General features: G+C 61.7%; 10 protein-coding genes and 1 non-coding gene across 11 annotated transcripts; 3 read left to right on the plus strand and 8 right to left on the minus strand.

Annotated features, from left to right (window-relative positions):
* Positions 1-718: 718 nt before the first annotated feature.
* Positions 719-2,613, minus strand: VTJ83DRAFT_6896 (uncharacterized protein; the record flags this gene model as incomplete). Its single annotated transcript, XM_071013657.1, has 4 exons — positions 719-1,159; positions 1,222-1,919; positions 2,003-2,212; positions 2,403-2,613. The coding sequence occupies 4 exons, from the start codon at positions 2,611-2,613 to the stop codon at positions 719-721; spliced, it is 1,560 nt and encodes a 519-aa protein (XP_070864523.1).
* A 488-nt stretch (positions 2,614-3,101) lies between these two features.
* Positions 3,102-3,188, minus strand: VTJ83DRAFT_t146. The gene has a single exon. It is a non-coding gene; the product is annotated as a tRNA-Gly (tRNA).
* A 901-nt stretch (positions 3,189-4,089) lies between these two features.
* On the plus strand, positions 4,090-6,081 carry VTJ83DRAFT_6897 (uncharacterized protein; the record flags this gene model as incomplete). Its single annotated transcript, XM_071013658.1, has 2 exons — positions 4,090-4,616; positions 4,674-6,081. 2 exons carry the CDS (start codon positions 4,090-4,092, stop codon positions 6,079-6,081), a joined length of 1,935 nt encoding a protein of 644 aa, XP_070864524.1.
* A 1,080-nt stretch (positions 6,082-7,161) lies between these two features.
* VTJ83DRAFT_6898 (uncharacterized protein) lies at positions 7,162-9,490 on the minus strand (the record flags this gene model as incomplete). Its single annotated transcript, XM_071013659.1, has 2 exons — positions 7,162-9,054; positions 9,113-9,490. 2 exons carry the CDS (start codon positions 9,488-9,490, stop codon positions 7,162-7,164), a joined length of 2,271 nt encoding a protein of 756 aa, XP_070864525.1.
* A 1,060-nt stretch (positions 9,491-10,550) lies between these two features.
* VTJ83DRAFT_6899 (uncharacterized protein) lies at positions 10,551-11,418 on the plus strand (the record flags this gene model as incomplete). Its single annotated transcript, XM_071013660.1, has 2 exons — positions 10,551-10,853; positions 10,912-11,418. 2 exons carry the CDS (start codon positions 10,551-10,553, stop codon positions 11,416-11,418), a joined length of 810 nt encoding a protein of 269 aa, XP_070864526.1.
* A 494-nt stretch (positions 11,419-11,912) lies between these two features.
* Positions 11,913-12,723, minus strand: VTJ83DRAFT_6900 (uncharacterized protein; the record flags this gene model as incomplete). Its single annotated transcript, XM_071013663.1, has 3 exons — positions 11,913-12,201; positions 12,276-12,612; positions 12,675-12,723. The coding sequence occupies 3 exons, from the start codon at positions 12,721-12,723 to the stop codon at positions 11,913-11,915; spliced, it is 675 nt and encodes a 224-aa protein (XP_070864527.1).
* A 2,507-nt stretch (positions 12,724-15,230) lies between these two features.
* On the minus strand, positions 15,231-15,889 carry VTJ83DRAFT_6901 (uncharacterized protein; the record flags this gene model as incomplete). The annotated part of the gene is made up of 2 exons (XM_071013664.1): positions 15,231-15,278; positions 15,395-15,889. The coding sequence occupies 2 exons, from the start codon at positions 15,887-15,889 to the stop codon at positions 15,231-15,233; spliced, it is 543 nt and encodes a 180-aa protein (XP_070864528.1).
* Positions 15,890-16,540: 651 nt separating this feature from the next.
* VTJ83DRAFT_6902 (uncharacterized protein) lies at positions 16,541-18,134 on the minus strand (the record flags this gene model as incomplete). The annotated part of the gene is made up of 5 exons (XM_071013665.1): positions 16,541-17,104; positions 17,163-17,408; positions 17,570-17,646; positions 17,769-17,790; positions 18,096-18,134. 5 exons carry the CDS (start codon positions 18,132-18,134, stop codon positions 16,541-16,543), a joined length of 948 nt encoding a protein of 315 aa, XP_070864529.1.
* A 1,909-nt stretch (positions 18,135-20,043) lies between these two features.
* Positions 20,044-20,554, minus strand: VTJ83DRAFT_6903 (40S ribosomal protein eS25; the record flags this gene model as incomplete). The annotated part of the gene is made up of 3 exons (XM_071013666.1): positions 20,044-20,069; positions 20,195-20,404; positions 20,497-20,554. 3 exons carry the CDS (start codon positions 20,552-20,554, stop codon positions 20,044-20,046), a joined length of 294 nt encoding a protein of 97 aa, XP_070864530.1.
* A 331-nt stretch (positions 20,555-20,885) lies between these two features.
* VTJ83DRAFT_6904 (40S ribosomal protein uS7) lies at positions 20,886-21,809 on the plus strand (the record flags this gene model as incomplete). The annotated part of the gene is made up of 4 exons (XM_071013667.1): positions 20,886-20,979; positions 21,095-21,140; positions 21,247-21,430; positions 21,492-21,809. The coding sequence occupies 4 exons, from the start codon at positions 20,886-20,888 to the stop codon at positions 21,807-21,809; spliced, it is 642 nt and encodes a 213-aa protein (XP_070864531.1).
* A 561-nt stretch (positions 21,810-22,370) lies between these two features.
* Positions 22,371-23,306, minus strand: VTJ83DRAFT_6905 (uncharacterized protein; the record flags this gene model as incomplete). Its single annotated transcript, XM_071013668.1, has 1 exon — positions 22,371-23,306. One exon carries the CDS (start codon positions 23,304-23,306, stop codon positions 22,371-22,373), a length of 936 nt encoding a protein of 311 aa, XP_070864532.1.
* Between the last annotated feature and the right edge of the window lie 461 nt (positions 23,307-23,767).

Here is a 23,767-nt window from a genome sequence, read left to right on the forward strand (position 1 = left end):
CGGGCAGCGGCGGCTGCTGTTGCTTCTCCTGATCCAACAGTGCGGATTCATCTAACTACCTACAAGCAAGTACTGCGTACTGCGTACATACAAGGCCTTGAAGAACCATGCACCTCAGACACACAGCCAATGTCGTCAGCATCCGCTGCACATTTTCCTGCCGTCGACGGCCGGAGAGAACCATCATGTTTCTCTCGGTTCCTTAGGGATCCTGGAGGATGGTCTCACCCTCACCGACGGCAGCATCCAATCGAGAGAAAGATAGAGAGAGAGAAAAAAAGGGGGGGGTTCGCAGCTGCTTGGCCCAAACTGATTCGTGGGCCGACCCTAGGTAGTTCGTTATCGAGACGACAAGCGACTGTGACCCCCAACAAACCATCATCAATGGGGTTCCATCACGGGTGCGTGTGATCAGATTCGTCGCATCCATCCACCAACAGAGAGACATGAGGTTTGGAAACCAGAACCATGTAGTTACGCTGAACGTATGTACGACCGTCAAGATGTCCTGGCTCAATAGCCAAGGGAAGAAAGAAGAAAAAAACATGGTATAATACTAGTACTTTGGTGGCCATGTCTCATTTCCTTTCCGTGGTTGAACCCACCACATCATCCTTGACACATCGTGTGAAGCTTCATTCATGCCATTGGAAAATAAAATAAAATATATAAAAAAAAAAAAACCTCGTCTTGTGACCATGACCGACAATACGCAGAATTACCCATCCAAGAACGGCCGCTGGGCGTTCCTTGCCCTCTGCGACCCAAAGGCATCCAGCTTGACAGCCACCAAGCAGCACTCGACGGCCGACTTTCCGCTCCTCGCCCCCTGGATCTTGACCCTCCACTGGCCCGTCCTTACGATCCACTCCTCCGGGCCCGTCGGCTCGTCCACCCGCCGCCGCTTCCTCGACGTGAACGGCTCGGGCGCCAACCACGGCGCGTCGTCCTCCCCCGCCGCCGCCGCCGCCGCCGACGACGACGACGACGATGCCATCCACGTCCATGGCTTGCCGTCCAGGATGACGCTCGTGTCCGCGTCCAGCACCACCTTGACCATGTCCTCGCTCAGCGCCGTGCTCCCGGGCCCCGCCGTCCCGCCGCCGCCGGGGGTGCCGCCGGGGTGCCGCCGGCGCTGCTGACGGAGCTCGCGGGCTGGCTCGGCGCCCCCAGGAACGACGACGGCGCCAGCGCCGGCGGCAGGCCCAGCTTGCCCGCCACCACCTCAAACAGCTTGGTCACGCGCCGGCGCGTGTCGCCAAAGAACTCGGCCCGGGCCGCCACGCCGCCGCCGCCCGCGTCCGCCGGCCAGAGGCTGCCGCCCGCCGCGCTGGGCTCGGCGTCGAACCGCAGCCGCGTCGCCTCCTCGCCGATCTCGACGATGAGCTCGTACGACCGGTCCGTGTCCACGTAGGGGCGGGCGTAGTGCACCCACCCGGCGAGCGGGTCGGCCGGCGTCGGCTCGAGCTGGACCGAGATGCCGCTCTTGAGCAGGTCCCGCAGGCGCAGGACCATCTCGTGCCGCGCCCGCGCCATGTTGAAGCTGACGGCGTGCGGGATCAGCCGCTGCTCGAGCCCCTTGAAGTTGAAATACCGGCAGTCCCGCAGCAGCGCCGCGCGGTGGTCCTCGTCGCGGATGTGCACCGGGTAGCCGCGCAGGAGGTGGAGCAGCTCGGCAAACACGTCCGGGCTGCGCCCGTCCACGGCCGGCGGCACGATGGACGGCGGGCGCAGGAGCCCCTCCCGCTCCAGGCCGGGGAACAGGTCGCCGGGGGACGAGAAGAAGGCGGCGTAGCCGAGCGTGAAAAAGTTGGGCGAGTTGCCCGGCCCGGAGAAGACGTTTCGGGGGATGCGGAACTGCACGCCCCCGACCGTGGTGCAGATGGACTCCTCATAGAGCTGGGACATGAGTTTGGGGACTCGAGGTGGGGGGGGAAAAGCGTCAGCAGGGACGGCAAGCAGACCAGCGATGAGCGTTGCGAGGCGAGCGGGCCAAACCCACGGTGGTAGAACTGCGCATCGGCAAACAGGCGCACAAAGTGCGTCGAGTCGCGCGGCTGGACATGGTAGCCCTGGAGGTGCAGCGAGATGTCTCGGAACGTGTCCGGGTCGCGGTCGATGTAGAGCGTGCGGATGGCGGATCCGGGATCCTCCCCCGCCTCTTCGGCGCGCTTCAGCTGGCATCGGAAGTACTGGGAAAAGTAGGACGGCGCTGTCGCGTCTTGTTAACGGCGGCTCGTGTCCCGATCGCGGATGCCGGATGCTGCGCTGCAAATTGCTCCCCCTCCCCTGAGGGAGGGCTTGGAAGTCCTTCCCAAGGAGGGGAGGGGGGAGAAGAGCATGCGCCCCAACAGGTCGCAAGGCCTACGGAGACGGCAGGACAAGAAAAGAGACGGACACACCATCAGACGAGAGCGAGGCCCCCGACAGCTTGAACAGCTCCGAGCCGACCTGGATGGGGAACACGCGCTCATGCGGCAGGATGTTGGGAATGTGGTTGGCGGCCACCAGGATCGAGTCCAGCTGCTCGGCCAGCTGGTCCTGCGCCGACTGGCCCGCCGTCGTCGACGGCGTCGGCTGCTGCTGCTGCAAGCCGGCTGGGTTCGCCGACATGGTTCCCCGGTACGCTAACAACTACCACGGCAGAGCAGAGCTGGCAAGTCAATGGCATGGAGAGAAAAGGTGGTTCCCGAGAAATCGCGATGCCTGACTTGAGAGAAATGCAGATGCGGACGCCCGAGGTGGCTGGTGAGCGGCCAAGACCCTCTCTCTCTCTCTCTGTCTCTCTCTCTCTCTCGCCGTTCGGTCCAGGGCAGTTATGGTTCCGGTTTCCGTACGGACCAGTCGCCGGCCCGTCGGACGACATGCATTGCCTGGCCGTCCCCTGGTGGCGGTGGCTGAAATCGTGGCTCGTGCACGCCCTCCCCAAGGGTGGCGCTCGGGCCACATCGCTTCCGTTGTCTCGCTGGCTACCCCTAGCTTCCCATGTCAATGAGACTCTCTTCACCCCCGCTCCCCCCCTGAATCCCAATCAGTTGTCGAGATGGGCAAGAGTTGTCAACAACACCACAATGCAAAAAATTGGCAAAAGGAGAAGGGCGTGCGCGATCCGGGATTCGAACCCGGGTCACTCGCTGTTCCCAAGAGAGGATGGGAAGCGAGAATTCTAACCACTGAACTAATCGCGCTGTGAGACTTTGGTGGGGATATGCAGGAGCCGCTGCTTGTGTAGGGCGGATGGTGGCCCATGGGGACTAGTTATGTTTCTTGATGCTTCCCCCCTCATCGCCGTCTCCTCTTGGCCGGCTTCCAAGCTGGCTAGAGACGGATGATGCAGTCCTGTGCCTCCTTTTTTTATCCCTTTTTGTTGTACGAGATTCCCGTGGGCATTTTGTCCTAGGCATCTCTCTCCCAAAGTTCGAGGGACCTCGGTGCAGCATCCAGACAAGAGGCCGGTCCACATTCCTTGGGATTCCGCCGGACTGGCCGTCGTCAACGGTAACCTGCTTCTAGACCCGTTGCTTGCTTTTACCGTCCAGGAACGTAGCAGAGCCTGATTGGAAACACGAACAATGGCTCAATGGGGATGCCTCCATGAAACATGCCCTATCCCAGTCTTCGGTGAGCTCTCTGAATGCCGCCTCGGGGAGCCCGTCGAGATTCCCATCCCGTAATTCGTCTCTGTGTCTTGTCCGCCGATGGTCGAGAGCAAACGCTGCGATGCGTTGAGCCCTCATACAGAATCGTCCCGGATCTTGACTGGTCCATACCGCTGCCCGTCGGCAACCTACCTCGGTTAGAGATTACAAAACTATTGTTGTAGGCATAGGTGGCTCTGGAACGTGGCGTGTTGGTGGCAACGTCATGGAAGCGTACATATTCTTGGCCAGTATGGTCGTACAGGGTGAGAGGTAGAAGGTTTACGTCAGGCGCTCTGGATAGAAATAGGAGAAGGGGTGGAGAGGGGAGGGGGGGTTAAGAGCGCCGCGTTCCAACATGGAGGGTTTTTCTTCTCGCTCTTCTCCCAGTTCACCACGCTCATCTCCTTGATTTTGCTCACGGCTGCTCTTCAGCGACTCAACCCCTGAGATGGCTACGAGCGTCGCACGCCAACCCACCATGCTGTCCACGGGAGCAGGCAAGTTGCCGGCAAAGCCCGCGTCGCCAGATCACGAAAGGGCGGCCAAGCTGGTCCACGCCATTCAGGAGGCCAAGCAGCTGCTGGACGGCTCACTTGGGCTTCATGATCTCGTCTCGCTCTATGAGCACGTCAGGGTCCTGGAGGAGGCCCTCGCCGAGGCTCGCCGTGACCAGGACGCCCTGGTCAAGAAGCTGGCCGACCTCGTTGGGCAAAAGGACGCCGAAACCCGAGCGCGGCATGAGGTCCAGGCGGACGTGGAGAAGCTGCACGGGGAGAAAGCAGCGCTCCAGGAGCAGCTGGCCGCAGAGAAAAAAGCCTTTCGGGAGGAGCTGGCCGCCGCGCAGGAGGCCTTGAAGATCGAGGAGGCCATGGCGGCGTCGCTGCGAGAGGATCTCAAGGCCGAGCGCGAGGAGCTCGAGGATCTCGGTTGTTACGCGATCGAGCAGGAGCCGCTGAAGGGGATTGAAGGGTCCATGTAAGTCGATTCGGCGGATATCGAAGCTCCCAGGGCTGACCTGGCGTGGCGTTTCAGCAAAGAAAGGCTCAACGACATCTTCGCCCTGGCCGCGAAGCTCGCCGCGGCGCATTTTGGGATCGACCTCCCCGAGAGAACCTTGTCGGATGATGGTCTCTGGCGTCCGTTTCAGCGGCACGAGGGCGTCAAAAACACGATACCGTTCCCGATGAAGAACACCAGCATCGCCAAGCAGATGCGGGTCGGGGCTTTCTTGTCTGTCCTCGCGCACGAGCTGTGGCAGCACATCTTCCGGCCGTCGTGGTTGGTCTCCAACGACTCGCCTCTGAACCAGGTCCTGGACGTGATGCTGGAAACGGATCCGGACCACGAAGCCTACGTACGGGCAGTCCTCTACCGGCTGGATCTTAGCTACGGCAAAATGGTGTCCGACCCCGAAGCGCAGCGGGCCGAAACCGTCAAGGCCAACGTTATCAACACCGTGCTGCACCTCGTCCCAGAGGACCTTCAGGACGGCTTCCGCTCCCAGCTGCACGCCCTCTGCATCAAGGCCTGTGCTCACTGGCGGTTCGTCCAGATGCTGGATTCCCGTATCGGCCGTGTCCATCACCCTGAGCTGGACAGGTTTCATGCTCGTCCGCTCAGCATCTCTGCCATCGCAGGCGGCGGTAGCAGCAGCAGCACCACCACCACCACCACCACCAGCATCAGTACCAACAGCAACAACGCTACCACCAACTCGGCCAAGCCCCGCGCCAACGGCACCACCCAGCCACCGGGCCAGACCAACAAGCAGCAGCCACCATCCAGCCCTGCCTCTTCCGCCGCCGAGCCCAACACCGCCGCGACCACGACCCCGTCCTCCCGTCCCGACCCCGTCCTCATCTGGCCCGGCTTCTACAACATCTCGACGGGCCGGTACCTCGCCCAAGACCTCCTCGTCCACGGGTACAAGCTCATGCCCGAGCACCTCGCCGCGGCCAAGGCCGAGGAGCGAGCCGCCCGCCGGGCCTCGCTCGCCCTGGCTCCCTCCACGTCCGCGACGCCACCACCACCACCACCAACAGCAGCAGCAGCAGCAGCAGCAGCAACGGGTCCTCACAGGGAGAAGCGCGGGAGGAAGCGGACGGGATCGATCAGCCAGGCGGGCAAGGCGGGCGGGGTGCTCGCGTCGTTCCTGGGAGGGGGGGACGCAGGCGTCGAAGGTGCGGGCTCCGGCGCGGCTGGGGATCGGGAGAGGGGCGCGAACCCGAGCACGACGGGCTCGGGGTCCGGCGCGAGCGGGAATGGGAAGGGGAAGGTAAAGGGGAACGGAAGCGAGCATGGAGGCGGAGGATCTGGAAGTGGGACAGGAACGACGACGACGGCGACGGCGGCGGCGGCGGCGACGGGGAAAGGTGCGGCTGTGGTAGCGAACGGTTCTGGCTCCGGGTCCGGGTCCGGGTCGGGACGAAAGGGGGCTTGAAGAAGAAGAGCCAACGCACAAGGGAGACGGAGGGGGAGGGGAGGACGGAGGGATGCTATGGGCCTAGATACTGCACGATGTGATAGCCGATGCACAAACATGACGACAACCACGGAAAAGAACGAGACATGACCACACTAGCTCAGAATTGTGCTGTTCTCTTGGGTAGTAGGAATTTTTTTTTTTTTGACGACCCAGAGAGGATGTTTGATCGTGGCATGTTGTTGATCCGGGGAGCCGTGACGTTCGCCGTTCGTAACGGTTGACCACCTCGACGGAGGGAAGAAGGGACATAGGGTTCCAGCATGCTCACCAAGTTGACCGCTCGCATCGCCAACATCAGACCGGCGGGTACAATGTTGCAGGGTACCGAGAACACGACCTGTTTCTCTTGTTTCATCAGGCTTGGGATACCGATGCACGACAGCTACCACCTCTTCCAGAGCACGCCCAAAAACACCACGTACCACGCACCACCCACCAGTGTTGACCGTCGAAGAAACCATATACGATATCGAGTAGAGTGAGTGGCCAAGTACATATACCAGGTAAGCAAGACAAGAAAAAAGCAAAGCGGCCGGCCATCCCCCCCCAAACCATGTTGAACAACACAACCCGACTCATGCCAAAGATGGATGCGCCCGCCGCCCCGGAAACCCTGAACCAGCCAGCCCCAAATGCTCCCGGAAAAAAAAAAAAGAGACCACCACACCCCCCCGAACGCCAGGAATGCCACGATGCTGCCGGTCCCCAGTCCCCAGATGAGCTGTCCCCCAAGTCCAAACAACACCCGACCTGACTGACATAAGAAAAAGAACATACGAGCCGTGGTGGCGCCCGAACCCAGATGCTGAAAGGAAAGAGAGTGAGAGCAGCAAAAAGAAAGGAAAACAAAAAAAGGAAACCAAAGAAACGTCCAAAATGACCGACTGGCCTGAGGAGGGTCTTTTCCTCACAGCTCGCAGGATTCAACCGTCCAACATTACTCCCGCAACAGCACCCTCCCCCCTCTCACCGACACGCACCGAATCAACCAAACAACCCCCTCAAGCTACCTGCCACCCCGGCCCCAGGGACCCTCTAAGTCCTCACCCTCCTCGCGCCCCCCGGCGCCGTGCTCGGCCCCCGCCTGGCCGTTGCCGTCGTCGCCGACGCCACATCCCTCCTCGCTTCCCTCTCCCTGCCCCGCTCCCTGCTGGCGGCCGTCGCCATATCCCCTTGGCTCACCTTCCTCCTCAGCTCCGCATGGCTCCCCGACGTGGCCGTCGATCCGCCAGAGACCTTCCTCCTCACCTCGGACCCCTGGCCCTGCGAGTGGTTGCCGGTGCGCGACGCTCTCCCGCTGGCGCTCGCCCCCGTCGTCCCGGTCGCAGCGGTGCTCGTAGCGCTAGCAGCGGTGGTGGTGGCGCCCGTCCGGTTGCTCGAGGCCACGCTCCTCGCCCTCTCGCGGCGCTCCCTAATCCGCTCGAGCATCTCCTCCTTGGAAATCGTGGGCGTCATGGCCGGGTTGGAGGCGTCAAAGGTCGGCTTGTCCAGGTCGATCACCTCGCCGTCCTCGCCCAGCCTGGTGCGGGAGGGGGTGCGCTGCATCTTCATCAGGCGCTGGGCGAGGGTCGGTCCGTCCTGCGGCTCGTCCCGAAGCGGCACCTTGGTGGTGGTCGTCTTGCTGGCCGTGGTGCTGGTGGAAGACATGGTGGTGGCGGACGCGGCGGTGGTGGCGGACGCGGCGGTGGTGGTGGAGGATGTGGAGCGGGAGGAGGCGGAGGCGGAGGCGGTTTCGGCGGCGGAGGGGTAGAAAGAGGCGGTGGTGTGCGGACGGGGGTACGGGATGCGGACGGAGGAGAGGACGGGGCCGTCAGCGTCCGGGTCGGCGTCCTGGTTGGCGTCGGGCGCTGTCAGGGACGCGGCGGAGCTGCACCGAGGAGGCGGGTGGAGGTTGGCTCCGGCCGAGGCGTTGTGCGTCTCGACCACGGAGGCCGGCATCGTCGGAACGTTGAACACGGGCGCCGGGTCCTGCTGGATCGGCGCGTCGAGAAGCGACAGGAGCGAGGTGCGGTCCTTGGGAGGCACGGCGAAGTCGGGGGGCGAGGCGGACGGCGAGCGGCGGTAGTTGGGATCGCTCTCGGTCGGGGTGATGGGCGGCATGTTGCCGGCAGGCGCGGGGTCGTTGAGGGAGGAGGTGGAGGCGGGCTGGGGCACGAGCTCGGGCTGGGGCTCCGTCTGAGACGCGGCGCGGGCGGCTCCGTCGGCGGCGATGTAGATGTTGCTGCAGCGCGGCTTGACGACCTTGAGCCTCTCCGTCTTGGACTGGCGCGGCGTCGGATCCGCCGAGGAGCCCGATCCGCCCAGGGATCGGCGACCCTCTCTAAGGATGGCCGAGTCGCCGCCGTCCGAGATGAGCATGCTGGGCCGCTTGCGCGAGCGGAGCTTCTTGGCCGTGGGGCACAGCTGGAGCTTGCACTCGGTCTCGAGGAACTCGATCTGCTCCACGGCGCGGTCGGCCCGCTGCTTCTCCCACTCCCACAGGGCCGTCAGGGTCTCGATCTTGTCATCCGCCCCCGGACCCGACAGCCGCGGCCGCTTGCGAGGGCCGTCCCAGTCCGCGTCGGCCTCGTCCTCGGCGCGGTTCGGCTCGGCGTCCTTTTCGGCGTCCGTCTTGGCGGCCGTATGGGCCGCGGCAAGCTCCTTCTCGAGGCTGGCGATGCGGTCGTGGGCACGCCGCAGCTCCTCCTCGGCGGCGGCGAGGTTGCGGCGGGCGGCTTCGAGCTCCTGCTCGACGGCCTGGATCTTGGCCTGCTCGGTTTCCAGCCTGGCCTCGATCTCCTTGCGCGACCTGGCGCTCGCGTGGAGCTCTTCCACGGCCTTGTCGTACTGGCGCTGCGTCTTGAAGATTTCCTTTTGCTTCCGCTTGATCTCTTTTTGGTAGGCGGCTTCCTGGTTGTGCGCCCACTCCTTGACGTTCACCATGTTTTCCTGTCGACGCTGTCAGCGGGAGAGCCATCGAGGCCGGCTCCGATCGTGCACGACGTACCATGACTTCATCGAGCCGCTGGATGACCCTGTTCTTCTCGGCCTGGCTTTCCTCGAGCTGCTCGCGCAGCTCGTGCGCCTCGTCGCGGTACCGGCGCATCTCGGCCTCGGCCTGCTCGCGGGCGATGGTGGCGCGCTTCAGGGCGGCATCCTTGAGAGCGTCTTGGGCGGCGCGTTCCGACTGCTTGGACTGCAGGGCGAGCGCGTTGAACTGGTGGATCTTTTCGTGGACGGTGCTGTCGCGCGAGGGGCTGACGCAGACGTTGGCGCCGGCGCGATGGAGCTGGGGCGGCGAGAAGATCGAGTCACGCTGGGCGTTGTGCGAGAGGGGTTGCAGCGGCTGGCCGCCGCCGCCGCCGGGGCTCGACGGAACGGACATCGTCGAGCAGGAAGCGTGTGTTATTGAGGATTCATGCAAGATGCCGGTGCTTCAAGGGTCTCTCCAGGGGCGCGCAATGGGCTGACGGAGAGGCAGTGGCAAGGCAATGAGCGGTCAATCAATCGAGCGTGACACGCGGGTTGTGGGTTGGCGTTCGTGTCCGTGTTGACGCGGGTGGTGACGATCAATGTTGGGGAGCGGACGGCGCACGAGAAAAAAAAAATCCCTTGCGATCGGCGTTGTTGCTGTTGGATGTGTGTTCTGTGCCGTCGTCTGTGCTGGCGTTTGTTCGTGCGTGTGCCGTGTGGCGACGTTCAAGGCCAAGGGTTGGAGGCGCGGAGGGGGGGCTTGCGTGTTTAATTTGCCGGCTTGGTTTGATGTGATGTTGACTGGCCAAGGCCGAAAAAGGCACGACCCAATCAAAGCGTGGCGCCATGCCTCAGTGGCTGGTTGCCAGGGCGACGGGAACCCGACCTTTGGGTGCTGTGGGGCTCTTTTTTTCCAACGGTGCAATCGATAACTAACTATCGAACGGAGCCGACCATAAATGTTCTTGCCATTTGGGAGTCGCCTTGGCGACGCCAAACAGCAGTAGTATATTTATAGGATAGTTGAGGAACGGCTTGTTTGTTTCCTCCTTGTTAGATACTTCAGACTATTCAGAATTGCACAATTGACGACACCCATCATATTGGGGTTACCATACTGCGTACTGTGTTCTGCGTACTGCGTAACGCAGTAATGGGCTCGGCTCCACGGGACCCACCAATCTCCACAGCCTTGCGCACATCCACCCGTCGTTCTTCAGCCTTGCATCAAGTCGCATCCCGCCCATCTTAACCGGTTCAAGTCGCTCCGGCACCCATGGGCTCTGTGTAACACCACCGTGTCAGGAACATAACCTCTCGTTCCTTGAGAGCTGACCGGCTCACCTTCATTGCGTCCCTCTTTTGCTCTCTCCCCCCCCCCCCCTCCTCTCTCTCCTGCGTCGGAAGCCAGGTAACCCGTAGAACAAGAGTGACCTAAGAAGCCGGTCCCGCACACCCGCCCGCGCTCCAGCATGGCCAAAGAGTCCTCCGCTCGCCGGCGCAAGCCCGCGCCGCAAGACGAGGCCACCGACTCGTCCCAGGACGAGTCCGCGCCGAAGCCGACCAAGACGACGGCCAAGCGCAGCGACCGTTCCGACGCCGAGCAATACGAGTACGGCAAGTCGGCCATCGCCCTCGACATGCTGCGCGTCCTGACCTTCCTGCTGCTTGCCTCGTGCGGCCTGAGCTACCTCGTCTCCAACGGCGAGTCCTTCTTCTGGGGCGTGCACAACCCGTCCAAGGTCTTGCAGCCGGCCTGGTGGTTGAAGCAATGGGTAGGTTTGTGTTCCGTTCCCCCGCACCGCTTCCCATCTCACCACCCCCACCCGCCAGCGCGGCCCCCTCTACCTCACCCCCGCCGAGCTGGCCCGGTACGACGGCACCGACCCTTCCAAGCCCATCTACCTCGCCATCAACGGCACCATCTACGACGTCTCGTCCAACCCGCGCACCTACGGCCCCGGCGGCTCCTACCACTTCTTCGCCGGGTGCGACGCCGCCCGCGCGTACGTCACGGGCTGCTTCGCCGAGGACCGCACGCCCGACATGCGCGGCGTCGAGGAGATGTACCTGCCGCTGGACGACCCGGCCGTCGACAAGCACTGGAGCCCCGCCGAGCTGGCCGAGCTCAAGAAGAAGGAGAAGGAGGAGGCGCTCAAAAAGGTGCACGAGGCCCTGGACCACTGGGTCAAGTTCTTCCGGGACAGTCCCAAGTACGAGTTTGTCGGCTACGTCAAGAGGCCTGCGGGGTGGCCGGGGACGGAGCCGTTGAGGCCCTTGTGCAAGGAGGCGGCCAAGGGGAGGAGGAAGAGGGCCGTCCCGAAGAAGGAGGATTCGTAGGAACTAGCTTTTTTGGTTGGCTTAGCGATGTTCCAATGTCGGAGAGGCGAGTCCCTTGCGTCATAACGGTTCTTTTTTCTCTCTCCCTCTCTCTTCTATGTGAGATGTAGCGATGCAGAAGGTTTGCTGTTTGTTTAGAATACGTCGAAGCTTCTTTCATCTGCTAGCCACACAAGGGCTAAAACGTCGAGGCAACAAGGTAACAAAACGCGTTCTTTTTGTTGTTTTTTTTTTCTTTACCCAGAAACACATTCATCATTCATGCAGTATGCGGCGCACCCGCCTCTCCAGACATGATACAATGTACAAACACACCGTCGCAGAAGCAACCCCGCCTTAAAAAATATCCCCACGAAAATAAAAGGTATCTTCCAAGCCAAGCCCAACGAATCCATCTCAGAAATTACAGCCCATAGCCAACCGAATGCCCGATCCACACGAACTTGATATCACGACGACCCCTCTGCGCATCTGCACTTCTCCATCCCGGGGACTTAGAGAAGGAGAGCCGCAGCACCGGCCGCGACGAGGGCGAACATGCCGGGAGCCGCGAGCGTGCCGGCAGCGGCGATCTGGGCGGGGGTGTCGGTGGCGCCGGTGCCGGGAGCGCCGGTGCCGGGGGTGCCGGAGCTGCCGGGAGTGCCGGTGCTGCCGGAGTTGCCAGAGCCGTCGGCGCCGCCGGTGCTGCCGGTGGCATCGCTGAGGGACTGGCCGGGGTAGAGGGTCTGGGCGTTGGCGGCGAGGGCCTTGTGGTTCTCGAGGGTGCGAGAGGCGTTGGCGGTCCTGTGGTTTCAGGTCGCGTCAGTCTTCTTGTCTCTTTTCCCCTCCTAGGAGGACCGAGGGAGGGGGCTACTCACGGCTCGTTAATCACCATGACCATGCCCCTCTGGCAGTGCTGGCCCTGGGCGCAGTAGAGCCAGAGAGGGTTGGTGCTGTTGATCTGGATGGTGTAGGTGGGGATCATGCCCTGCTCGGCGCTGGCGGCGACGGGGAGGAAGCCCGAGTGGAAGCCGGCGACGTTGGGGTTGTGCAGGGAGATGGGCTGGCACGGCTGGTCGAAGGTGGACTGCGTGACGGTGTGGTTGCCGGCGTGGAACTGGAACTGCACGAACTCGCCGGGCTGGGGGTTGAGACGATCAGGCTGGAAGCTCAGGCTGCCGTTCTTGGCGACGGAGACGACCCAGGTCTTTTGGGCTGGAGGCAGAGTTAGTCTCTCGGTGGACCTAGAAAGGAGCTCACAGCTAAGATCAACTCACCAGAGGCCAGGCTAGCGAAAGCGGCCAGAGCAAGAGTGGTGAACTGCATTTTGGCGAAGAGAGAGTGTGTACCGAGTAAAAAAAGAGGTCCGGCTCGTCGAAAGAGTGACTTGGGGAGATGGAGAAAAACAGCGACTAGCGCTTGTATGTACGTAGAAGCAACAAAGAAACAGGACTAGCCTGTGATAGAAGATTAGGAGTTGGGGAAAGGGAAAACAACGAGAGGACCTCGAACAAGAAGAACGACTGCTTGATGGGAAAAGAAGAAAAAAAAGGACCGGAAGAGACGACGACCGGGGCACGGCATGAATTATAAACTTGTTCCCGGCCGGCGACGCGAGACTTGATCGTCCTATGTTGCATCGCGCGGTGGCCAAGGGCTCGGGGTTCAGAAGGGGGAAAAAGGGGGGGCGCATCGCCGCAGGGACCGGGGGGTCCGTTTTGGGAGGGTTTGAAACATCGCCATGTTTTGCCCGGTCGCCGAGCGCCTAGCACCAACGAAGAGGTGCTAAAACCCCAGAAAATGCCACCTCCAATAGCTACCGCAGCGAGCATCCCCTGGCGATGGATGCGACCGTGCTAGGGCTCGGTAATTGGCAGGACGTCGCAGCCCATGGCGTCGCAAGGCGCTCCAACGACGCCTGCGAGACCCGTGAGACCCGTGAGAGGTCGCGTGGACGACGTCAACGGCGCAATGGCTCCCGTACCTAACCAGCGTTTCAATCCGACGCCGACGATGGGCGGATGGACAACCAGGCTAAGCTGCAGCCTCGTCGTAGCCGCTAGGATGGCGGGTTCCTTGGTGTCATGTCCGAGGTCCATGCACCGTTGGCTGGACGGCAAAAATAACCTTGCAGCCCAGGACCGGCATGTACTGCGTGCGTACAGCAATACTTGTAGGCGCTCGCAAAAAAGAACAGCTGGTAAGCCATGCAGCCCATGCCTCGCGCCATCCTTCCACCAGCACCGACCATAGAGAAACCTCGATCGGCTCTCCAGTCATCGCCAACCGCAGCCGCATCCTCGCGCCGGCCATGGTCGGAGGCCCGGGAGGTGCCCGCGCGGAAGCGCGATGGATGGCCTGGTCGCTGGGGGACTTTGGACCGGACGAAGCTGGAGCCGAAATAAGGTTTGGGGCTCTCTGCCGCAGCCAAGCCCTGTGGGCTGACGACAGCGTTGCGGCGACCGCCCAGTTTGTCCATGGGGCGCCCCACGCTGGGAAAAAAAGTCAGGGGTCTCTGACACGCCTCAAACATCTTGGACGTTTCGGAGCCTCTACCGGGCCCTCGGCGGCTCGACGTTTCGGGCATAGGGCAGCGAGAGAGAGGACGACAGCAGCCATTGGGCGCTTTCGTCAGCACCTGTGCGCGAAAGACGGGACGACAGGCGGCGCATGGGAATCGGGAAACCGTGAAGCCGGTGTTATTTTGGATTCCGTGCATGCTAGGCGTTTGTTGAGTGGCCAGCGACGGCGCCAGGATGGGGGGGAGTGCAACATGGCCCAAGACCGGGAGGTTAACCTGGGCAAACACTCTGGATGCTTGTTTTGCCGAAGATGGGCCTTTGACAGCACGCTTCATCACAACTACAAGAACATCATCAACAACTACAAAAAATCACCAAAAGGAATTACTCTATGGCATCTTGCGACAACAGTGTGTTCAATTCCCGGCGCAATTGCAAGATAGGAGGTGGACAAGCCCAACCTACAACCTATGCATAGCCTGGGGGAGGGGGGGCTTGTACCGTCATCGCTCATCCAGGACATTGAATGGTCGAATGCTCCATCACCTCCATCAAGTCATGTCAAGAATGAATACTGTGTAACTACCTGCTGCCGACATGGGGAGGTGGGGTCTGCAACATGGACCCTGGCTGCTCCAAAAAGGGTTGACGACTTCCATGTCGACCGACAGGTCGTCAGTTGCAGCTTGGCGTGGATCTGGGAACACAGCCCTGGCGGCTCCCGCTGGTAGCTCATCCTACGATCCCTCTTGGCCAGATTCCACACCACCCAGGCTTCCACCAGAGGAGGTCTGTAGCCGCCGCCGCCAAGCCAACCAACCGAACAAATTGATGTTTCGTCCGGTCTGTTGCCGATCCGCGACACGCATCCAAGGCGATCGCCCGCTCAGCCGGTTAGCCGCCCGTGGGCGGTGACGGTGACCTTGTCCGGACCCGTCAGGGATCATAGACCAAGAGAGTGCCTGCTGTGAGATCGGAACCGGCTTGTCGGTTCTGAGCCTCCACGTCCTGAGCCGAGTCGTCGAGGGATCGACCAGAGACGGCCGCCCGATGCTGCCTTATCCTCCTCGGACCGACCGCCGCTCAATGGACTGTATAGTAGAACTCCGTCGGAATTTGCTCGAGAGGCATCGCGCCGGCAGTGGCAGGGCGAGTCCCTGGCTGCGCGATGCCTCCAAGCGCCTTCGTCGCGGCGGCAGACCGCCCATCCCATCGTTCGAAGCTCTAGCTGGACCCGGCGATGATGTGGGCTTCCTAGCAGCACCTCCACCGCGGCCGGTCACGGCGACGAAGACACGCAGCAGGACCGGATCACAGGTCCATCAGCAGCTGTGGCGCAATCTTTTCAAGGTCCTCAACCTATCCCAGACACACCCGCGCGCGCGCACGCATCGTCAGCCATCAGAGCCCCCCAGGGAACAAAAAGCCAATGAAAAAAAAAATAAACGAAAAAAAAAGACAAGCGGAAAACTCACCTCCAGGAACCCCCTCCCCCTCTCTACCGCCGCCCTCGCAATGGCTTCCCTCACAAAAACATCCACGTACCGCCCCACCGCCTTGTCCGCCTCGCGCGTGATCCTCGTGCCCTCCCGCTCGAAGCACGCGTGCAGGATGCGCGTGAGCAGCTCCGGCGGTATCTTTTCCCGGCCGTCCTCCTCTTCCTCGCCGTCCTCCCCTCCCCCCTCCTCGTCCTCTACCTCTTGCACTTCCATATCTTCGTCGTCTTGCGGCAGCTCCTCCTCGTCCTCCCCGTCCTCGTCGTCCAGCGTGATCGCGCCACCCCCGCGGGCATACTCGTCAATGGTTCGTTTCCGGGACGCCCCTCCCGCCGTGCTGCTTGCACCGCGGCGTCCTCTGGAGGGGGCAGCGGGTCGGGCCGCTTTCGTGGTGGGCTTGGTGGAGGTGGTGGCACGTTGATTGGGCGCGGCGGATCGGCCGCCGCGTCCCGAGCCCGCCGCTCTTGGTGGCATGACGGTGCGCGCTGGCTGAACGATGCGGGGCGTACCCACGCAAAGGCGGTAGCAGGGCAGTGCGAACGTGACAGGAAGAAGTTCAAGGGTGGCAGACACGGACCGTAGACAAGAGAAAGGGGGGAAGGCGGTAGAACTTGGGTCGCGAAGGGACAAAGAAAATGGGGGGGGGGAGCGCGAGATGCGCCAGAGCACGTGATCGCTTCCCGAGCTAGCGGCGGGGCGGGCCTGGCAAGAGGCCCAGCCCAGCCAGTGCGGGACAAGGGCACTCCAAAACTCGCTCGCTCATCAGAATCACGAACCGTCCCATTTGATCAGAACCTAAGGGATCTATGAGTGCGCATGCAACAAAGGAAACACCGACGCGACGCAACGGCAGCCCCAGGCAACACGGTAGCAAGGAATACACCGGGAATGGCTCAGAGTATAAATTACAGCGGGTGACCCGGCCCATCCGCGTCCCAGATAAACGCCAGACATGCCCGATTTTTGCCCCCCGCGGTTACCCAACGTCCAGAAGCATCAGCTGCCGGCCACGATGGATCTCCCTCTCCCAGCTCCCCACGTCCCCTAGACCCCTCACCAACATCATCCCCTCGGCCGAGCCCGCTGCTCCGGCCGTCACAGAACCCTCACAACGCGACGGGTAATTTAGCCAGAGCCGCCCTTGAAGGCCTTGCCGAAGAGGAGGATCTGGAGCTGATCGTAGATGGACAGGACACCAGCGCCAGCAACACCACGCAGGATGTTGGCACCAGCACCCTTGAAGAGGGACTTGACACCCTCCTTGGCAACGATCTGCGAGAAGGCATCGAACGAGCTCTTGTACTTGACGGCCTCACCCGAGGTCATCATCATGCGACGACGGACGGTGTCAAGAGGGTACGAGGCGATACCGGCACCGGTGGTGACGCACCAGCCGAGCAGGAAGGAGGCGAGGAAGTTGTTCTGGAGGGAGCCGACAAGGACGACGGGCTTGATCGAGTCGTACATGCCGAAGTACAGACCGCGGTAGACGATGATACCGGCGACCGAGGGGCCGAAGCCGCGGTACAGGCCGACGATACCGTCCGAGGCGATCGTCTTGCGGTAGACGTCGATCAGGCCGTTGAACTGGCGAGCACCGCCGCCCTTGGCCGACTTGGCGTCGTTGGCAAGACGAGTACGGGCGTAGTCGAGGGAGTAGACGAAGAGGAGGGAAGTGGCACCAGCAGCCTGCAAAGGGGTTAGCGGCCGGTCGGTTCGGGAGGTTACGGCAGCGGTTTCAACTTACACCACCCGAGGCAAGGTTGCCGGCCATCCACTTGGCGTAGCCATCCTTGTCCTTCTTGTAGCCGAACATGGCCTTGAACTTGTCACGGAAAGCGAAGTTCAGGGCCTGGGTCGGGAAGTAACGGATGACGTTGGCAGTGTTGCCACGCCACAGGGCCATGATGCCCTCGTCGGCGGTGGTGCGGCGGAAGCAGTCGACGATGCCATTGTAGCGGCGGTCGAGGCGGCCAGCCTTGATCATCTCATCCTGTGGGGTTTGTTAGCGCTGCCGCTCAGCGACCAGGATGCCGGTGCCGGGGTCCGATCTAGCTTGTCGCTGGCACGTGACGCGGGAAGCTAGTCAAGCGCCAACGATTCCCTAGATCCCGGACCTAGCAGGGGGGGCGATGTAACGGGGATTCAACGTACCTGGTTCTGGACGAGGAGCTTGATACGCTCAATGGGGGCAGCAGCGGTCTTCGAGACGGCGGCAGAGACACCACCCACTGTTGGCATGTGTCAGCAATCGCATTGTTCGGTGTTGGCGGCCCAGCTGCAGCGGCACAGCTTGGCGTTTACCCCTCCGGCACTTTCGTGCCGTTGGGCAAGAGGATCGAGTCCAACATACTCAGGAAGTCCACCACGAAGGGCTGTCAAATTCCGCAGGTTAGCCATTGTGCTCGTGAGAATCAGAATGTTGATGATGATTCCATCTCCTCGCCGCTCTCCATCTGACCGACCAACCGCTTGTCCACCACATCTCGTCCGGGCGGGCACGTAGCCCGTTACCCCGCCATCGACGGCCATAAGCCACCGACACCCGCAAGGGATGTCAATTGGCCATTACGACCACGACGGCGTCGAGTCTCCGAGGTGAGGGGCGGCGATCGGCGATGGCGAGGGCGGCGAACCAAATCGAAACTCGAGAGGGATTTTGCAAAATGCCATCACTTACCGGCATGCCCATGATCGTCGTCTCCTGCTTCTTCGACATCTTGACTGAGTGTCACTGAGAAAGAAAGGAAGGGAGTGGAGAGAGAAATCCAAACTCTGCTGGGAGAGTCTAGGAGAAGAAGTGCAGGATGTCGCGCGAAAATAAATTCTGCGAGACCTGGCTGGGGTTTGGGGGGGGGGGAGGAGAGGGAAAAAAAATTCGCAGCGGCCCGAAAGAAACCCGCTTTTGAGGTGCGAGTCTTTCCGGCCCCCTGGCCGCGCTAAGCGGTGCACGGGCCAACCGAAACAGCCCCTTGGGGTGCGAGGCATTCGACGCAGCCGCGATGATGCCTCTCACCCCAGGGTTAAGGCGGGAGGTTGATCAGGGTTGGCTGCCGTGGGATTTGATTTCTTGGATTCCTGAAGAGCCGGAAAAGCCCGAAAGGCCCATCCGCGTCAAGGGGCCAAGGGAGGAGGAAGGGAAGCAATTCGCATTGCCGAGTGTGCAATTCGCTCGCCCCCTCTCTGCCCAAAGGGTACCTGAATTCATAAAAACGCTAGGTACAAAATCCATCGTGGAATCTCATGGACTCAGGTCGTGACGCCCAATGTCTCGCATCGATCCTGCGTACCTATTTTGTTGCTTCCCCAGGGTTCCAGTCCAACTCTGGTGTTTGCAAGTACCTACGTACCTATTCCCAAGATCCACCCGCGATCCCGTACCTACACAGTATACCTGGTATTCTCGATGAGGTGCTCGGCATTCCTCTTGCTTTCCCAATCTGGCGTTGGCAAGTACCGATGTACCTACCTAATTATCCCCTCGACACACCGTCACCGTCGGTCCCTTATCCCTTATCACATCAAGCCCACCGGATCTAGCCTCGGATCGGCCATGTGAGCCCAGTGCCCGGCTGAAGGGTTTCAGGCGGCTAAGGAAACCCTCCCAGGGTTTGGCCACGGCCCACGGACTTCCCGGTCCACCAATGGGTCCAGCTGGAAAACTTTTGATGTTTCAAGAGGGCCCAGTCCCTCCGGGTCTCCGCACCATTCCAGATATACAGCCTCGATGTTCGACTCGCGTATAATCGCGGGCGAGATGCTTGCCAGGAGCGAGCGGCACTCGCGACGGTTCCAACGCCGTCGGACCTTGCGCGGGATGAGAACGGAGTGTCGTTTCGGATGCCGTGGCGGTGTGCTCGTTGCGTTTGTTGGCGGTTTGTCGGCGCGCGGCGTTGTGCGTACGCATGCCGTCCTGTCTGAAGCCGTGCATGACATCCACTCGGGTTGGCAGAAGGATGGGACCGCCAATCGCTCTCGATGGGGATCTGGCGACCTGCAACCTGATCTCTCGTACCCGAAGATTCCGAACGACCTGCACACCGTACCTGACGATACGCGCCAGCACCGGCAGGTGACTCTGCGACTCCCCGGCAGTTGAACACATGCTAGATGAAGGGACATGCGTTCGTGACGTTGCCTATTCTACGCCTACCCTTCCCCTCTGGAGGGCGGTCGGTCACACGGTAGCAGCACATCGGGACGGCATGGACCAACAATCACGCTCATTGCTCTCCTTTGCGGGCGGCTGGACGCATGCTTCGTTGACGGGTATCAATTCATGATGTTGATGTGCCCGCCCGTTCCTCTCGGAACTTCCCCCGCCGACGGTCATGCTCTCACGACGGCAGCACATCCAGACGGCGGCATTGGGCACCCGCAAGACTCGAGGTCCGGCCCTGGCACCAGGGCGCGGCGCGGCGCGTTCGTATCTGATGCAATTCCAGTCTAAGGGTCTGGAGCACTTCCGATCCCTAATGCTACACCGACCGATCTGCCCAAGCATTCCCAATCCCAGAGATGTCGCGCCGTGCCGAAGAACCGAAACCCCAAGCAAACCGCCGTGAACAAATTGGCATTTTCGCCGGCCAGGGCCGCCAACGTCGACTGTGTGGCGATGTTTGTTTTGTTTACTCGGCAGCGCTGACGGCGCGAGCTGCAGAAAGCGAGTGTCAACCTTGGGGTCTCATGATGCAACATGTCGTCGCCAGCAGCAACAGCAACAGCAGCAACAGCCGCAGCCACCGCCACCGCAGCGAGCGCGGGAGAGGCACAACGTACTGTAGATCTTCGACTTGCTGTGGCCCACCACCAGCTTGATCTGCCCCTTCTCCTCAAGGTCCTTCAGGCACTGCCGGGCGAGGGAGCCGTTGATCTTGAGCCTGTCGACGAGGGTGGCGACGGTGACGAGACGGTAGGACTGGACGTCCTTGTAGAGCTTGTCGGAAGTGGCCTTGTCAAGGACGACGGCGTGCTGGGCCTTGTCCTTGACTGTGCGGTGCGTCAGCGGCGGTTCGCAAATCGTTTGGATGCAGCAGCAGCAGCAGCAGCAGCAACAACAGCGCTGCAGAGTCATCACGTACCCTTGCCCTTGGACCACTTCTTCTTCTGCTTCTTCGCACCAGATGCCGCGGGAGCCATTTTGAATATCTGTTTGGCGGTGGTTGGATGGGTTGGAGTGAAGTCGGCCACGGAACGCGGGGATAGATTTTCTGGCGGAGAAAGACGCAGGGCCGGATGGCTTGATTGAGCTGAGCTTTGCCTTAGGTTAACCGAGCCCTAATTGGATGGGGCGTTGTGAGTGGCTGAGGGAACGCCCAGACCAATTTGGGCGGGGCCACCAAAAAAATCCACGACACCGACAACTGCAAGCAAGCCCTCTCAAAGTCACCTCGTCGTCGTCCCCTTCCCAAGCCAAAACTTCCAATTCAACCACCACCTTCAGCTCCGCAGTCAGTCGGCCACCGTAATCATGTCTGAAGGCGAAGTCGAAGTGGGCAACACCGCCGCCTACGAGGTCCTCCCCAAGGAGGTCCTCGCCGAGGTTGGCAGCGTCAAGCTCTTCAGTACGTCGACGACCTGCATCTCCCTTCCCTGGCAATAAAAAAATTGTCAACGACGAAATCGATCGATGAGCCACCGTTTCACCAAAGCCCGACGCTGACGTTCGCCCCATCACAGACCGCTGGAGCTACGAGGATGTCGAGATCCGCGACATCTCCCTGACGTAAGGCGCCAAACCCGACCCCGCGACGACGCGACTCTCGAGCCGGGGAGGAAACGCTTGGGCGAGCCGTGAACGTACGTGGACGGCTAACTTTTGGGTGCTGCAGCGACTACATTCAGATCCGGTCTCCCGTCTACATCCCGCACTCGGCTGGCCGCTATGCCGCCAAGCGGTTCCGCAAGGCCAACTGCCCCATCATTGAGCGCCTTACCAACTCGCTCATGATGCACGGCCGCAACAACGGCAAGAAGATGATGGCCGTCCGCATCGTTGCGCACGCCTTCGAGATCGTAAGCCTTGGGCGCCCGAAAGCATGACGGGAGCCGCCGGTGACGCTAACGCCATCTTCAGATCCACCTCATGACCGACCAGAACCCCATCCAGATCGCCGTCGATGCCATCGTCAACTGCGGCCCCCGCGAAGACAGCACCCGTATCGGCTCGGCCGGTACCGTCCGGCGGCAGGCCGTCGACGTGTCGCCGCTGCGCCGCGTCAACCAGGCCATCGCCCTCCTCACCACCGGCGCCCGCGAGGCCTCGTTCCGCAACGTCAAGACGATCGCCGAGTGCCTGGCCGAGGAGCTGATCAACGCCGCCAAGGGCAGCAGCAACTCGTACGCCATCAAGAAGAAGGACGAGCTGGAGCGCGTGGCCAAGAGCAACCGGTAAAGGGTTGGCATTGGGAGAGGGAAAAGGGATACCTATCGGCCCGGGACGGAACGGAATTCTCTACGGCTTGTTTTTCAAGGGCTGCTTTTGCGCGTTACGGTCTGGTGGGGGATGCATGGCATTCTTGTCAAACAGGCACAAACGGGGCTCTCGTGATAGGGAGCATCCATGGTGATTGCGGACAAGAACGGGCAGTTTGGTGCATTTGCCATGATGCGTGTGTGCCTTGCTCTCTGCGTGTATGTGCATTCGTGAGGGTTGTATCTATTTCTATGCTCCCCCCCCCCCCCCCCCCCCACCTGTGTGACACGGCCCCCGTCAAAACCCCAAGTGATGTGCCCAGGTCGATGACCATCCGCCCATTCTCGCCATCAACTTCGATGCTCCCTGCTTTTTCTTCACCTCAGGGGAGGCCATGCCTCCCCAAGTCGACAATCATTACGGACGTTCCACCAAAACCACCTCCCATCCCATGTTTCTCTTTTTTTTCAGGGTCAATCATGACTCCCAATCGATTCCTATTAGGCCGTTTCGCTGCATCCTCCACGGCTTTTCATCCCCTCAAACGTCAAGCCCGTCCTTCTCAACCTCCACCCTCAAAAACATACCCACATGCCAGATCCCTTCCTCCATCCACCTCCCCATTCCCTCATCCACCTTGAACCCACACTTCTCGTACACCTTGACCACCGTCTCCTGCGCATGGCAACACACCAGCCCCTCCCACCTCGGCGGCTGCCCTCCTACCTCCCCCGCCCCGCCTGCCGATGACGCCGACCCCTCCTCCATGCCCAGCCTTTCAAACCCGGCCTTGCTCGGGGACGGGTCAAAATAGCGCGGGTGCTTCCGCATCCAGTCAACGGCGGTGCGGATGAGCTGGGCGGCGATCCCCCGGCCGCGGAACGACTTGAGAACGGCCAGGCGGCCGATCTTGACGTAGGGCTCGCGGCCGTCGTGGTAGGTGGTGCGACGGTCGGGTTGGAAGGAGGGAAGACCGGCGCTGGTGGTGGAAGCACCCGAACCAGCGGCGGCGGCGGCGGCGGCGGCAGCGGGGTCACGTTGGCTGTCTTGGCCGTCACCGCCGCCGTCGGCGCTGCCGACCAGCTCGCCATCGACGTACACCCCGCCAGGCCGGGGGTGGGGCGGGTGCGGGAACGGAACGAGGCGGACGGTGCCGATGGGCACGGAGCGGGTTTCGCTGCGGCGCGGGCGGACGACATCGCCGGTGGCCGGGTCGGCGACGGCGGGGGAGACGGTTTGGTGGACCGAGGCGTAGAGGACCCAGTGGGCGGAGCGGGCGTCGTCGGCGTCGAACTCGTTCTCCTGCGGGATGCCCTGCTCGCGGACAAAGACCTCGGTGCGCACCGTCATGGCGTCGACAAAGGTGCGCGGGATGGCGTCGAGGTTGGGCTGGGAGCCCGGCGGGAGAGTCTTGTCCCAGGCCAGGGGCGTGGGTTCCAGGAGGGAGATGAAGGGCGTGCCGGAGGACGAGGCCATGGCGGCGGTGGTGGGGCGGTGACGTTGTGGTTCGGCGAGCCGAGATGCAGGCCGGTGGTGCCCGGCAATGTTTTGAGGATCAACGTTTTCTGTCGTGCTTTTCTCTATGGAAGGCGATCACGGATGGCCTTCGGTGCGATGAGAGGTTGGGACGGTGCTTGAGTGGTGAGCTGGCGAGCGGCTGAAAAGGTGACGAGTCGGTGCAGGTTTCGCTCGATCCGTGATGCCAATGTCCTATTCTTCTGTTTTCCGCCGAAGTACAGGAATAGTTTGATCCATCCGGTTTGGCATTTAGCGGCGGCTCTAGTCTTGTGGCAAGAGCTCGGAAGGGCGTGAAGTGACGGAACCTCGCCGCTCAGTGCGGGGCGTAGGGACGCCGGTGGTCGGGTGTCAGTGGGGCCAACCCCCGGTCCGGGAGACCGGCCGGGAACGGTACCGAAGGCCCGGGTAGATCGGAGAAT

The sequence above is a fragment of the Remersonia thermophila genome, chromosome 6 (genome assembly GCF_042764415.1).
Source record: "Remersonia thermophila strain ATCC 22073 chromosome 6, whole genome shotgun sequence".
Lineage (NCBI taxonomy): Eukaryota > Fungi > Ascomycota > Sordariomycetes > Sordariales > Chaetomiaceae > Remersonia > Remersonia thermophila.